Here is a 13365-nt window from a genome sequence, read left to right as displayed (position 1 = left end):
GCATGCAGATACAGCAAACACCTAAGAAGAGAAATATGAGTTTGTTCTTAAATTCAAAGGGAATGGAATACACTTGGCAGGTCTTTAATGGCCCTGCACCTGATGCATTGCACAGTTTAGGTCTCCATTTTTACTCCACGACTGTAAAGACAAAATTTAATAATAAGTTTTCGAAAAGAGTAGGTTATCAAATGAGGAAGTTTGAACAGAATAAATTCTTTGAAATTTGTCCTTGCCAGCTGAGTAAGCAAACAGGAAAGGCCAAAAATATATATTTGTATATTCCAAGTAATTTATACACATCAATTATGAAGTAAGAGAATATATATCTCATTTTTGAGGAATAATATTTTAGATCTCTGCAGGTGAATTCCATTTGCCAGTTTGCAAGCTTTTCCCAGAGTTACAAACGTGTAAGCAATCCAATAACCACATTGCTGGGCAGAATGAATGGGCTGCAAGCTCAGGACAAAATTGATGATGGGTGGCATTGAACAGCTCACTTCACCTCAACTACTGGCAGCACTTGTGCCTCTTGAAGATCACTGTAATTACAATTCCTTTGGGTGGTTGCTGGCTCTTGCAGCAGCAGTAGCACAGTCTCGGCAATGTTCCAGCACCCAGTACTGCCAAACTCTGGGCTGGCACTGAATGGAGGAAACAGAACAGGACGTAGCCTTTGAGCCCTTTGAGATGCCCATGGCTGATCTGCACTTTGGTTGTTAGGGCTAGGATGTCAGAATTAGGCTTCGTGCTTTACAGTTTGGGTCAACAATAGGAGAAAAGACTGCATTAAGGTTAGGAAGTTAAAAATTTATAAAATGGTGTTAATGATTAGGTTTGCAAATTGATGACATTTTAGTTTTAGGAATAGCAATTGAGTAAGTGCTACAGGAGACTACAATTTTAGGACTAGCAGTTGTTTATGGTAAATTCAATAGACAGGTTCTACGATTAAAGTTGTCAGGTCTTAATTAGCTGTTAATTTTAAGTCTTCAGGCAAAAAGTAGGAGTGTTATATTTAGGGTTCAGATTTAACAATTAAATTAATGTTGTAACATAACCATTTCAGCTGATATTAATGATTAGATTCAAGCTGGGTTAGAGATTTGACATTCGGGATTGGGGTTTTGAGTGGATTAGGTACTAGGCAGAGTATGATAGAAAACACATGTGCTGGTAACTGTTAGCATTGTTGGAGCATGGGGAATGGATGTATCTGTATGGTACTGGAAGTTCTGGGCTCACCCACTGTACTGAGAGAGACAGAAGAGGTGAGGTGGAAGAGTGAGTGCAGAGAGATGGAATAAATCAGAGACCATTAAAGTACAAATTGAAATTTAAAATGAGTGGGAAGATGGGAGACCATAAGATTATCAATCTTATGATCATCAGGTTGTCAATCTTATGTTCAAAAGATTGTGGACTGCTGCAACGTTCATGGATTCAAGGATTTGGATTTTTGTTTTGTGTGTATGACTACTCCCGTCGCATTTGTGCTATGTGTCCCTTGGCTTTGTATGACTGTTGATATTGTGTTATGCATCTTGGCCCCCAGGTAACACTGTTTCATTTGGCTGTATTCATGTATAGCCAAATGACAATTAAACTTGAGCTTGGTAGAATGCTGGGAGTTTTATTTCAGTTAGTGTGTCCCAAACCCTTTTTTTTTATTATCTACTTCTTGGAGCCACATTTGAACAAATCATTTTAAAGGTTTGCCTTTTATTGCTGACTTCACGGACCCTGTGAGAGACAGGGAGAAAGTCTTTGATGTTGTAAACATTCACACATCTCTGGTTTTTAAGAGTTTCTGATTTACAGGGGTAAGTCTGTCTTGCTGCAGTCACCAAGTTACAGACTCTTTCTGAAATGGGGTTGCCTCCTTATAATCTTAAAACATAGAGAACATTGAGCAATGTGTAATTTTGCAAAGATAAGACAAGGCTTGAGATAAGTCTTGTGGTACTCACTCAAGCTTGCTTTTCGTCATCTGACTGTGTATACATACAACCAAGCAAAACAACATTCCTCCAGACCATGGTGCGCCCACAATACAGGTATCACCTAAAACACATAAAACAAAATACTACCACAAATTTAAAAAAAAATTTTAAATGCATTTAGTGCCCAACACAGGTAAATAATAAACAGTAAACAATAAGCAATTCACTATCCTCATGATGAGACCTCAGTAGGGGCAAGGTATTCATTAATTTCACAGTCTGAGAGAAGAAGTTGTTACCCAGTCCGACAGTCCTAGTCCTGATGTTTCTGTACCTCCTTCCCGATGGTAGGGATCGTCATCACTGCGTCAGGCCCTTTGTATCGCAGGGGGTTGAACTTTATCTCAGTGTTTCAGTCACAAAATGTTAACACAGTATTCTAAATTGAACCTGATCAGAACACAACTATGGTTTAGCAACTGCAGATCAGTACGCTACTGTACGAGCTCAGCTGTTTTCCATCATTACAATTCAAAGCTACTTAATTGGCTGTAAAGTGCTGAGGAATGACCTCAGGCCATGTAAGGTGCTACATGAATGCAAGTGTTTTCCCTCTTTCCTTTTTGCCCTTATTAATCATGAATCCACAATAACTGAAGGTGTGAAACCAACTATCACATCCAGATCTCTCTCAGCCTTTCTGCTAATTGGTTCAGCATCATTTACCAAATACATTTTATTCTTATACTGTGTTAAACTTTGCACATACTTCTAATGAATTGCATCAATTCTGCCAATTAGATTTCCTGTGGAACCTTCTGATGACTTTTATCCAGCATCAACAAATAAGTTTTCTCAAATTTAGCAACAACCACGAATGTCACCAAATTACACTGGATTGCTGAGACCTTAATGCAGAAAGAAGATGGCTCTAGGTCTCATCTGCTCTTCACATGAAGGTGAAAGATCCAATAGGTATCCATTGTGGAAGACCAGGAACCTTCACCAGATATCCTACTCCTAATATTTTTTTCCCCATCATAACCACCGATTATCTGGTTACTAAATCATTAGATTAGATTAGATTCAACTTTATTGTCATTGTGCTGAGTACAGATACAAAGCCAATGAAATGCATTTAGCATCTGACCAGAAATGCAAAGAATAGTGTTATTTACAAAATAATTGCGAATAAAAAAAGTGCTACAGCACACAAATATGAAAGTACTGGGACAGTACAATATGGATGCAATACTGCTTAGTGCTGTGATGAGAGGTTCAGCAGTGTCACAGGCTCAGGGAAGAAGCTCTTCCTGTGCCTGCTGGTGCGGGAGCGGAGGCTCCTGTAGCGCCTACTGGATGGGAGGAGAGTAAAAAGTCCGTGGTTAGGGTGAGATGCATCCCTGATGATGCTTTTCGCCCTCCCCAGGCAGCGTTTATGGTAGATGTTCTCAATGGTGGGCAATTGGGTGCCGATAATCCGCTGGGCAGTTTTCACCACACGCTGGAGTGCTTTGTGGTCCGATACGTGTTACTGTTCATGGGACACACACAAAATGCTGGAAGAACTCTGCAAGTCGGGCCACATCTTAGTCCAAAAACATTGACTCTTTATTTCCCTCCATAAATGCTGTTTGATTTCCTGAGTTCCTCGGACATTTTGTGATGTCCTGCTCTGGATTTGCATTACCTGCAGAATCTCTCGTGTTACTGTTTGCGGGGAACATGTGACATCTGGCTATGTTACAAAGTTTTTAAAATTTTTAAACTCCTTCATTGGCTGTAAAGGACTTTGAGATGTATGAAATTTATGAAAGACACCAAATTAGTCCAAGTCTTTATTCTTTATTTGAGATCAAGGTGCTTTTACTGACAATGATTATAACATGTAGCCATTACCAACTGGCTGAGTGATTTGACAGGCCAAGTATTGTAGCTACTGATAAATGCTCTGTTGTCATGCTGCTGTGTTTGTACATCGTGCAGCAGACCCACACTCTAGTATTCCTCCAGATAAATCCTGGCGGAGCAAGCAGTTTTAAGTGTGCCACTGGCTTTCACTCTACACACTGCCCACTGCAGGAATTATCTCCTCCTTTCACAAATCTTTTCTTTAAAGCTAATGGATGAGGTGAATCTCTGGAACGATGCTGAAGGGGGTCCAGTGATGTGGGGCGGGCTTTGACTTACATGCATAAGTCTACTTACGGGTCTGAATCTTCCACTAAAGCTACATGAAACTTTAAGCACAAAAGCAAATAAGAGGCAGAACTGGTTAGTTCTATTCAGTAAGCTTCACAATAGTGTCCTCCCACATTATCTCAAACAATCTTCGTTTTTTACTAGTAATTATTCAACTTTCTCTTCAAAGCATCTGTGTTCTTTGCTTCAACTTCTCCTTGCTTGTTACTACCTTGCATTTATGATCTCTAGATTTGAACTCCTACACATGGAATTATCATCTCTACTTACATATCTTTAAAGGTCCTTAATTGATTGTCCTTTGACTATCTCTTTTCTCAAGAAAATTATCCCAACCTGGTAAGCCTTTCTAATTGTTAGAACTGGTTTTGCAAATCTAGGAAAGTTACCGGGAAAGTGGATGAAGGGAAAGTGGATGAAGGCAAGGAGGTGGATGTTGTCTACATGGACTTTAGCAAGGCATTTGACATGGCACCGCATGGGAGACTGGTCAAGATGGTTCAGTCGCTCAGTATTCAGGTTGAGATAGTACATTGGGTTAGACATTGGCTTTGTGAGAGAAGCCAGAGAGTGGTAGTATATGACTGTCTCTCTGACTGGAGGCCTGTGACTACTGGTCTGCCACAGGGATTGGTGCTGGATCCTTTGTTGTTTGTCATCTATATCAGTGATCTGGATGATAATGTAGTTAACTGGATCAGCAAATTTGAAGATGTCACCAAGATTGGGCGTGTAGTGGACAGTGAGGAAGGCTATCATGGCTTGCATAGAGATCTGCATCAGCTGGAAAAATGGCAGATGGAATGTAATGCAGACAAGTGTGATGTTTTGCACTTTGGTAGGACCAACCAAGGTAGGTCTTACACAGTGAATGGTAGGGCACTGAAGAGTATGGTAGATTCTGGGGATACAGGTCCATCATTTGTTGAAAGTGGCCTCACAGGTAGATAGGATTGTAAAGAAAGCTTTCGGCACACTGGCCTTCATAAATCAATGTATTGAGTACAGGAGATGATATGCTATGTTGAATTTGTACAGGGCGTTGGTGAGGCCTAATTTGGAGTATTGCATGTAGTTTTGTCACCTACGTACGGGAAAGATGTAAACAAGGTTGAAGGAGTACAGAGAAAATTTGCAAAGATTTTGCTGGGTCTGGAGGACCTGAGTTATAAGGAAAGATTGAATAGGTTATGACAGTATTCTTTAGAACTTAGAAGTTTGAGAGAAAATTTGATAAAGGTATACAGAATTATGAGGAGTATAGACAGGGTAAATGCAAGCAGGCTTTTTCCACTGAGGTTGGGTGGAACTACAGCCAGAGGCCACGGGTTAAGGGTGAAAGGTGAAATGGCTAAGGGGAACTTGAGGAGAAACTTCTTCACTCAGAGAGTCATGAGAATGTGACATTAATGGTGCATGAGAGCTCGATTTCAACATGTAAGAGAAGTTTATATGGTTATACGGATGGTAGAGGTATGGAGGGCTATGGCACTGTGCTGGTCAATGGGAGTTTAAATGGACTAGATGGGCAGAACTGCCTTTTTCTGTGCTATACTTCTCTATGACTCTAGTTTCTATCCTCTACACTACCTTTGCATCTATTCATAAATTGGAACCAGGACTGTGTATCGTCCTCTATGACATCACCAGGGTATCACCATCGTTTATCAATCCTTACTATATTGGTCTAATCCTCTAGAATGTGCCTGTAACATGGTAGAAAGCTGTATTCTATCTGTACTCCAACGACCAATAGCTCTAGTGTGCAAAACTTGATATCCCAATCACCTTGGAACCTCCAAACCTACTTAGAAAAAGGCCAACGGAATCTTTGAATGCTGTGACATAAGCAGGCCAATACAACAAGTAACAATTTTCAAGTTATGTTTCAAGTTGTATGTAGAATGTGGCAAGCCCCACTATATTGAAGCACCATCAGATTGTAATTGATTTCAAAATGAATTGCTGTCTTTGTCATACTCTGACTGACCTGACAGCTCTTTAATCTGACATGTTTTCTTCAAGACTCTTTTATCTGAGCCTGATGGAGAAGATAATGCAAGTAGAGCCAGGCAAAGAAATAACCTACCAGCTGTATCTGAACTTGCGCTGAGTCTTTTTCACTGATTACCTCTGTCCCTGATGACCCGGATTGGCTCCTGTTTAAGCCATACCTTGATTTAAAAATGTTTGTGTGGTTTGAATCTTTTCATGGCCTTAGCCCTTTTCATGTGTGTAATTAGCCTCAGACAAGAGATTTGCTCTTCTCTAATACAGTCCTAATAATCTCCTTCAGCTGTAAAGGTCCTAAGCTTAGAATTCCATTCCCATGTATTTCACTATCTGTCTGTCCCCCTTTAGGGTGCCATGGTAGTATAGTGGTTAGCACAACACTTTACAGAACTAGTGTCCTGGGTTCACTTCCCACTGCTGCCTGTAAGGAGCAGTCTCCCTGTGACCATTTGGGTTTTCTCTATGTGTTTCAGTTTCTTCCCACGGTCCAAAGATTGAGCAATTGGTAGGTCAATTAGTCATTGTGAATTGTCCTGTGGTTAGGCTAGGGCTAAGTAGGTGAGATGCTAGGTGGTGCAGTTTGTTGGGCTGGAAAGGTCTGTTCTGCACTGTATCTCAATAATATATTTTTTTAATTGATTAAGTCCCACTCCTGAAATTTCACTTATTGGTCAATAGTCCTAATGTACCCTTAATTGACTTGGTGTAAGTTGTTTATAAACTGAAACAACTTGGGATGTTGCTGCTATGTCAAAGGTGCCACATACTTGGAAAATTGTTGCTGTTACATTAAATTAACCTCACCTGGAACAGGAATTATCACCAACTTGGCACTGACCCATACTTTTTTATTACCATCAGTTTCATTTCCTCAAAAATTTGATTTATTCTTCTCAGGTTTGCTCCAGATAACTATTTCTAGTTTATTCAGGAATTCCCCTTTCTCTTCACATCCTTTTACCTATTTAGGATCTACCTTTCACACTAGATCTGTACAAATGTCTCCTACTACCATCTCCTCAGGCAGGATGTCCGTTCTGTCTGATTAAACCCCAAGCATTAACTTTCTTAAGGCTGTTTTTCTTTCAGTGCATTAAAGGAACTATTGAAGTCCAAGTTGTTGTTATTGGCATACGGATATTAATTTAATGGTTCTTTGAGTGTTAGATATTGGTTTCCTACAAAAGTAGGGATGGATCACTGGTGGATTTTTCTCACTGTCCCTTCCAAAGATAACTTCTTGTCACCCATGTCCAGAGCTGGTCTCAGCAACTCTAAAGAAGTTTGGAACCCGGGGGTATCATATTCTGCCCACAGTGGGAGACGAAGGGTTCTACCTGAAGTCATTTGTTTCTATTTTTGATAACATACTACAAAACTGAGGCATTCCGGCAAAATTCATTATGTTGTGGCAGTCAGCGCTGGCTGCTGAGTTGGATGCCTAATTTGCCAAATATTATCATAGATCGTATCTTAATAAAAAAGTGTGAGTTGCATTTTGTGATACTTTTCCTGTGCTACTGTGAAGTGGCAGCATTCCAGAAACAGCAGTACAGTGGTCATATTTGCCAGATGTGGATGGCCAGATGCAGATGTGAATGATCAGAGATGCCAGATGTGAATGGTCAGACACAGATGTGACTGGTCAGAATGCCTGCAGAAGTGTTGACTGCAATCTCCTGATTATAACTTGAGCGTCCCAATCTTTCTAGGGCTGCGGAATGAAAAGTTGCGGATCAACAGATTTTTTTTTCTCATTTCTCTTCTTTCACTGCAGGCCCTTCAAGCAGCGAGACAGCTTTTACTTCATCAGGCAACGGGCCTCAACTCTCCGACTACGAATGAGAAGCAGCAGCAAACAGTCCAGGTCCGTACAATACAACATAAACGGTAAACAGATCTGATCAGTGCAACACACACGAGCTGAGACCACATCAGGAGTCTATCGGACATAGGAGTTGGGTGCATTCAGGTGCCAATTTTGAGCAACACAAGAGTGGGGGGGGGTACCAAATTAGAGTAAATCATTTCCTTTTAACTATAGCTTACTATTCAGGAAGCCGCTAATGGCACACATATAGACAATAGATTTACAGGTGGAAGTGAAAATAATTTCCTTTAACCCACTAATTACTGTAGACTGACCCTGCGACAGGCATAAGCAACATGGTACTGAAAGAGAGAAAAAAGTAAATCAAGGTTTATAGATGCCAGAAATACTCAGCTGTCAGACAGCGTCTTTATAGAGAGAAACACAAATAACATTTCAATTTAATGAAACTTCAATGATTCAGGTACTATCTTTGCTCTGTATTCTTTGCATGGCCCAGGAGTTAATGCTGAATCACATGAATGAAGAAAATAGAATTGAAGTAAAGATTTCTGAATGGAATTTAATGCTAAGTATATGTGTGAGTGAAACATGTCAAATACTGTGTGCATGAATCTTGTTCTCTGGAAAATTAGGTCCTTGCCCCGGAGTTGTACCATGCAGTTCAACATCACACACACACTTCTCAAATCTTGAATTCAATTAGCTTACTATAGGCATTCTTAAGAATGTGACTGTGACTCATAGGTCTCTGAGGAATAAGTAGCAGAAATAAAATACTGGAGATTGGCAGAAAACAGCCGTACTCAATTTCACTCGGAGGTATTCTAATCAATATCTTCTCTTCGTTAATGGAAATTAGACAATGTAAGGTGAACCTATTTGTTTACTAAATGCACTTCCAAAGAAATCCTCGGTTGTTAAGAATTACCTTATCAATATATCCGTTTCTACTTTCCACAGGAGAACATTGAGCATTACCAACAGGAGATGACAGAGTAGGGCAACAGAGAGTTGCAGCAAGTCGGGCTGTTGTTTCACAGCTCCCAGGACCTGATTTCAGTCCTGACCTCAGGTGCTGTCTGCTTAGAGTTTGCCCGGTGGCTGTGTGGGTTTCCTCCCACAAGCCAAAGACATCCAGGTTGTTCAGTTAGTTGGCTACTGTAAGTTGTGCCTAGTGCAGAGGAGAATAATGGAATAGGAGAAAATGAGATTCGTTGAAATGGGCGTTGAAGGCCAGCTTGGACTTGATAGCTGAAACGCCTGCTTCCACACTGTACGATTCCACACTCAGTGACCACTTTATTATGTACCTCCTGTTTGTGGTTTACTGATGGGTTCTCCATGAGTACCCTAATGCTATTTGAAGAGCAATACAGCTTCCTGTCTCCAGGGCAAAAATACTCTCAGTTGCCACTATTTGGTATGGGAGGTTACATTCGTGGTCTTCTGCTGTAAATCAAACATTTCAAGGTTCGATGTGTTGTGGGTTCAGAGATGCTCTTCTGCACACCACTGTTGTAACACATGATTATTTGAGTTATAGTTGCCTTTCTGTAAGCTTAAACCAGTATGGCTATTCTCCTCTGTATTTCCTCATCAACAAGGCATTTACGCCCACAAAACTGCCACCGACTGGATTTTATTTTTTTGTTTGTTTTTTTGGCGCTACTCTCTGTAAATTCCAGAGACTGTTTTGTGTGAAAATCCCAGGAGTTTCTAAAATACTCAAACTATCTGTCTGACACCAACAATCATTCCATGGTCAAAGTCACTTAGATCACATTTCTTCCCCAGTCTGATGTTTGGTCTAAACAACAACTGAACCTCTTGACCATGTCTGCATGCTTTTATGAATTGAGTTGCTGCCATATGATTGCCTGATTAGATATTTGCGTTAATAAGCAGGTGTACCTCCTAAACATGGCCCCAAGTATGTATTAAGCCATTAGTTTGTAGTGTGCCATTTTCCTCATCTGTGTTATAAACTGATTTGGAACATCAATAGTTATGTTCTCCATTTCAGAGGTTTTATGTTTTGAGAAGGAGCTAAAATTACAGACTAAGCCTTGTGGTAAAGTGGCCGCACTTGATATAGATGAATTTAATGAAAACGTGATGGAGTTTCTGACCGCTATAGCATTTCAATTTGCTTTTGTTTTTTTAATACAGCTTTTATAGATTTTACATTTTAAAGAAGTATTTCATTTACTAATTAGAGTATACCAATAAATGATTCAGTCTAATTTTCCAAAATTATTTTCAATAAATTTCAATTAGTTGTTGGAGCAGACATTGAATAAAAATACTTCTTTTGTAATGACAAACAAGAGAAAATCTGCAGATGATGGAAATCCAAGCAACACACACAAAATGCTAGAGGAATTGCTGAGTTCAGTTCCAGCATTTTGTGTGTGTCATTTTGTAAAGAACACATTTTGCTCATTTTACGAAAAGTTCACCAAGCTGACACACTTACATATATCAAGAAATACCTTCTAATAGAAAGAAACATGAAGAAATTACTGAATTCCATTACACTGCACACCATACCGGCTCAAAAACTCAAATTAATTATGGAAATTAATTTAGCAAAAAATAATTGCAAATCAATTTTGAGAGAACTTACATCATTTCTAGTTGCATCTAAATATCCTGCCTTATTACTTTGTAAATGGTCACTCAGGTCAGAGACAACTTGCTTCCATTCTAGTCTGCAAGTTCTGAAGTGGTTGACGAGGTGTGTGTTGGAGGTGTTACCTCTACCACAGATGGGGTAGGGAGGTACGTAGTACGGAATGGGGCGTTCTGCTTCTGCTGTTTTCAGGGGGATTCTCTGCACTCCCAATGTAAGAAGCTTTTCCTTTCCACCCTGGATGCTCCTTCTCTACGTGGATCAATCATAGGCCAGCAGTTCCCATGAGTCAGAAGGGATATTCCACTCTGTAAAGGAGATATAGCATTAAACAAGAAGTGACCATCACCCTGAGACGGACGCTTCCAAAATGTTGCCCTTGCCACGACAGCACTCAGAATGGAATGTCCAGTGATGGGCATGCAAACGATGTGGCCCACCCATTGAAGCAAACGAGTTGTAATTAGGGACTTGATGTTGAGGATGTTGGTCTGGTGGTGGATACTGACATGCTAGAAAATAAGGAGGTTAAGACGCTTCTGCAAAATGTCTCCTACTAAAAGGGACAGCAAGTTAGTAAAAGTGCAGAACACCATTATCCCATCTGCAGACGAGATATTCAGCGCAGACTATTTTTCCATTATTCACTAGCTACCTTACACTTGCTCCTTGAATAGTGACAGAATCCCGCATAGATTCTCCTCTTCCTCTCATTGATAGTTCCCAACTCTTGGAACTTCTGAAATGGACTACATTTTAAGCAAATTTATGAATCTAACAACATTCCCTGATTAGTACTGGTGTACTTCAGACCCCTCTTCATGAGTGTTCCTGGGTGCGTCTTATCCTATCCTTGTTCTGTGTAGAGTTGTGTGTTAGCTGAGGGTACAGGCTTTGGTGAGTTTGATTAAATTTAATTTCAGAATCATGTCCCGTCATTAAAAGGTTAGACCTTCATTGAGGAGTATGAGTGCGGAGGACAGGAAGACATTGTATGAAATCTAGTCATCTGTGCTTAAAGACTGTTTTCATTCTTGTTACTTGCGCGCAGAGCAATAGGACAATGGAGTAATATGACTAAATGTTTTTACTGAGTTATGTTAGATACAGTACATGTTGGGCAATGTACAGTGGGGGTGATGATCTGGGCCCACCCTGCAGTCAATGGCCCGAGCCATAAGAGGGTGCCCTCTGCGCATAGGAGGCCTAGTCAATTTACCGTGCAAATTGGCCACATGCCCACTTGCCACATTCTCGCAAGCAATCTAATATGGTTCAATTCCCATTTATTTTACTTGAATAACTGGGGAGAAGCATTTCCCATGAATTAACTAACACCCCATTCAGATTACACAGTTCATGTTCAAACCACTCATCTCATAAAAATGGGCTACAGATATCAATGTTGGTACCTTTGTTGTTTATGATATAAGTTAACAAATAGGATTGAAATGTATGATTAGTAAGCTTGCAGGTGGCAAAAAGCGTGGTGGTGAGGAACGTTGTCTAAGATCACAAGGTTACAGAAGAGATAGAATCTAATACAATCACTTTGTTTAAGAGGCGTTAAAATTGGTGCTTCATGAGCAAGGCAAAGATGGTTACGGCCAGAAATGAAATGGTCACTGCATCTGAAAGCTCCACCATCTTGAATAAAGTACAGACCCAATCTGAGCAAATGGGATTCACAGAGAGTGGCAAAGTGATCAACAATAGGCCAAGCGTATGATGCTGCGACTCAATGACCTCAGTACTGAAATGAACTTCTGCCAATTAAATATTCCAACAATGACAACAACTTGCACTTAAGTGGTGCCTTTAATATATTAAAGACTCCTATCCTGTTCTTGTGATTCCTCAGTCTTCCGACGTCAATACTGGTGGATGTGCATTCTGCTGCATGATATTCTCTCCCAATTCTCTCTACCTCTCACTCCTTTTTCTTCAGAATATTCTGACTCAGCTTTTAATCAGCTGTCCAAATCCCCCTTATAGATCTCAGTATTTTAGTTCATGATCTTTCCAGTGTTAGACTGGGAAGTGGTACGCAGAAAGTGCCAGTGACATTAATCGCCAGCAATGCCACAGATGAGTTTATTTTAAATTTAAACAACAGGAATTCTGCAGATGCTGGAAATTCAAGCAACACACATCAAAGTTGCTGGTGAACGCAGCATCTCTAGGAAGAGGTGCAGTCGACGTTTCAGGCCGAGACCCTTCGTCAGGACATCTTATTTTAAATTTGTCACCTTTTACTTCCATTTTTCAACTTTGGCTCTATCTCCATTTCTCCCATCCTCCCTTTCGCTCCCTTATTTTCTCCCCCTCCCCCACCCCCATGCTCCACTGGGCTGTCTGTCTCTCCCAATTGCTTCTCACTCCGAGATAAATTTTCATTTAAACCACATGGGCAGTAACTTAGAAAAGTGGATTGCCTGATTTTCATTCAGTGTAAATCAATTAAATGCAAGTAGGATGATTCCTACGCTCCACTCTGTCAAATTACTGCGCTCACTATGAAAACAGAACTTTGCTCTTTCTCTGCCTTTCCCGGTCTCATTTCTCAGTATTTGTCTGTCTTTTTATGCGTGTCTGCCTCCCTTTCTGTGCATGTGTTTCTCTCTCCCTGTTCCATTTCTGGCTGTCTGCCTCTGTCTTCCTGCTACCCTTGCTATTTTTGTATTCCCTTTCCCTCATTTTCTGCTTCTCTCTCCCTTGCATCCTCTACATCCCAACGC

General features: G+C 40.4%; 1 protein-coding gene across 2 annotated transcripts in view; it reads left to right on the top strand.

Moving 5' to 3' along the window:
• The window catches only part of foxp4 (forkhead box P4), a 398372-nt gene that overhangs the window by 193957 nt on the left and 191050 nt on the right, over positions 1–13365 (top strand). For both annotated transcript variants that reach the window (XM_063065460.1, XM_063065461.1), the window contains exon 3: positions 7939–8028. In XM_063065460.1, coding sequence (XP_062921530.1) covers positions 7939–8028 — 90 coding nt within the window. The remainder of the gene's footprint in view (positions 1–7938; positions 8029–13365) is intronic.

This window comes from Mobula hypostoma, chromosome 13 (genome assembly GCF_963921235.1).
Source record: "Mobula hypostoma chromosome 13, sMobHyp1.1, whole genome shotgun sequence".
NCBI lineage: Eukaryota > Metazoa > Chordata > Chondrichthyes > Myliobatiformes > Myliobatidae > Mobula > Mobula hypostoma.
Note: the sequence above shows the minus strand (reverse complement) of the source record. Positions and strands in the feature narration are given on the sequence as shown.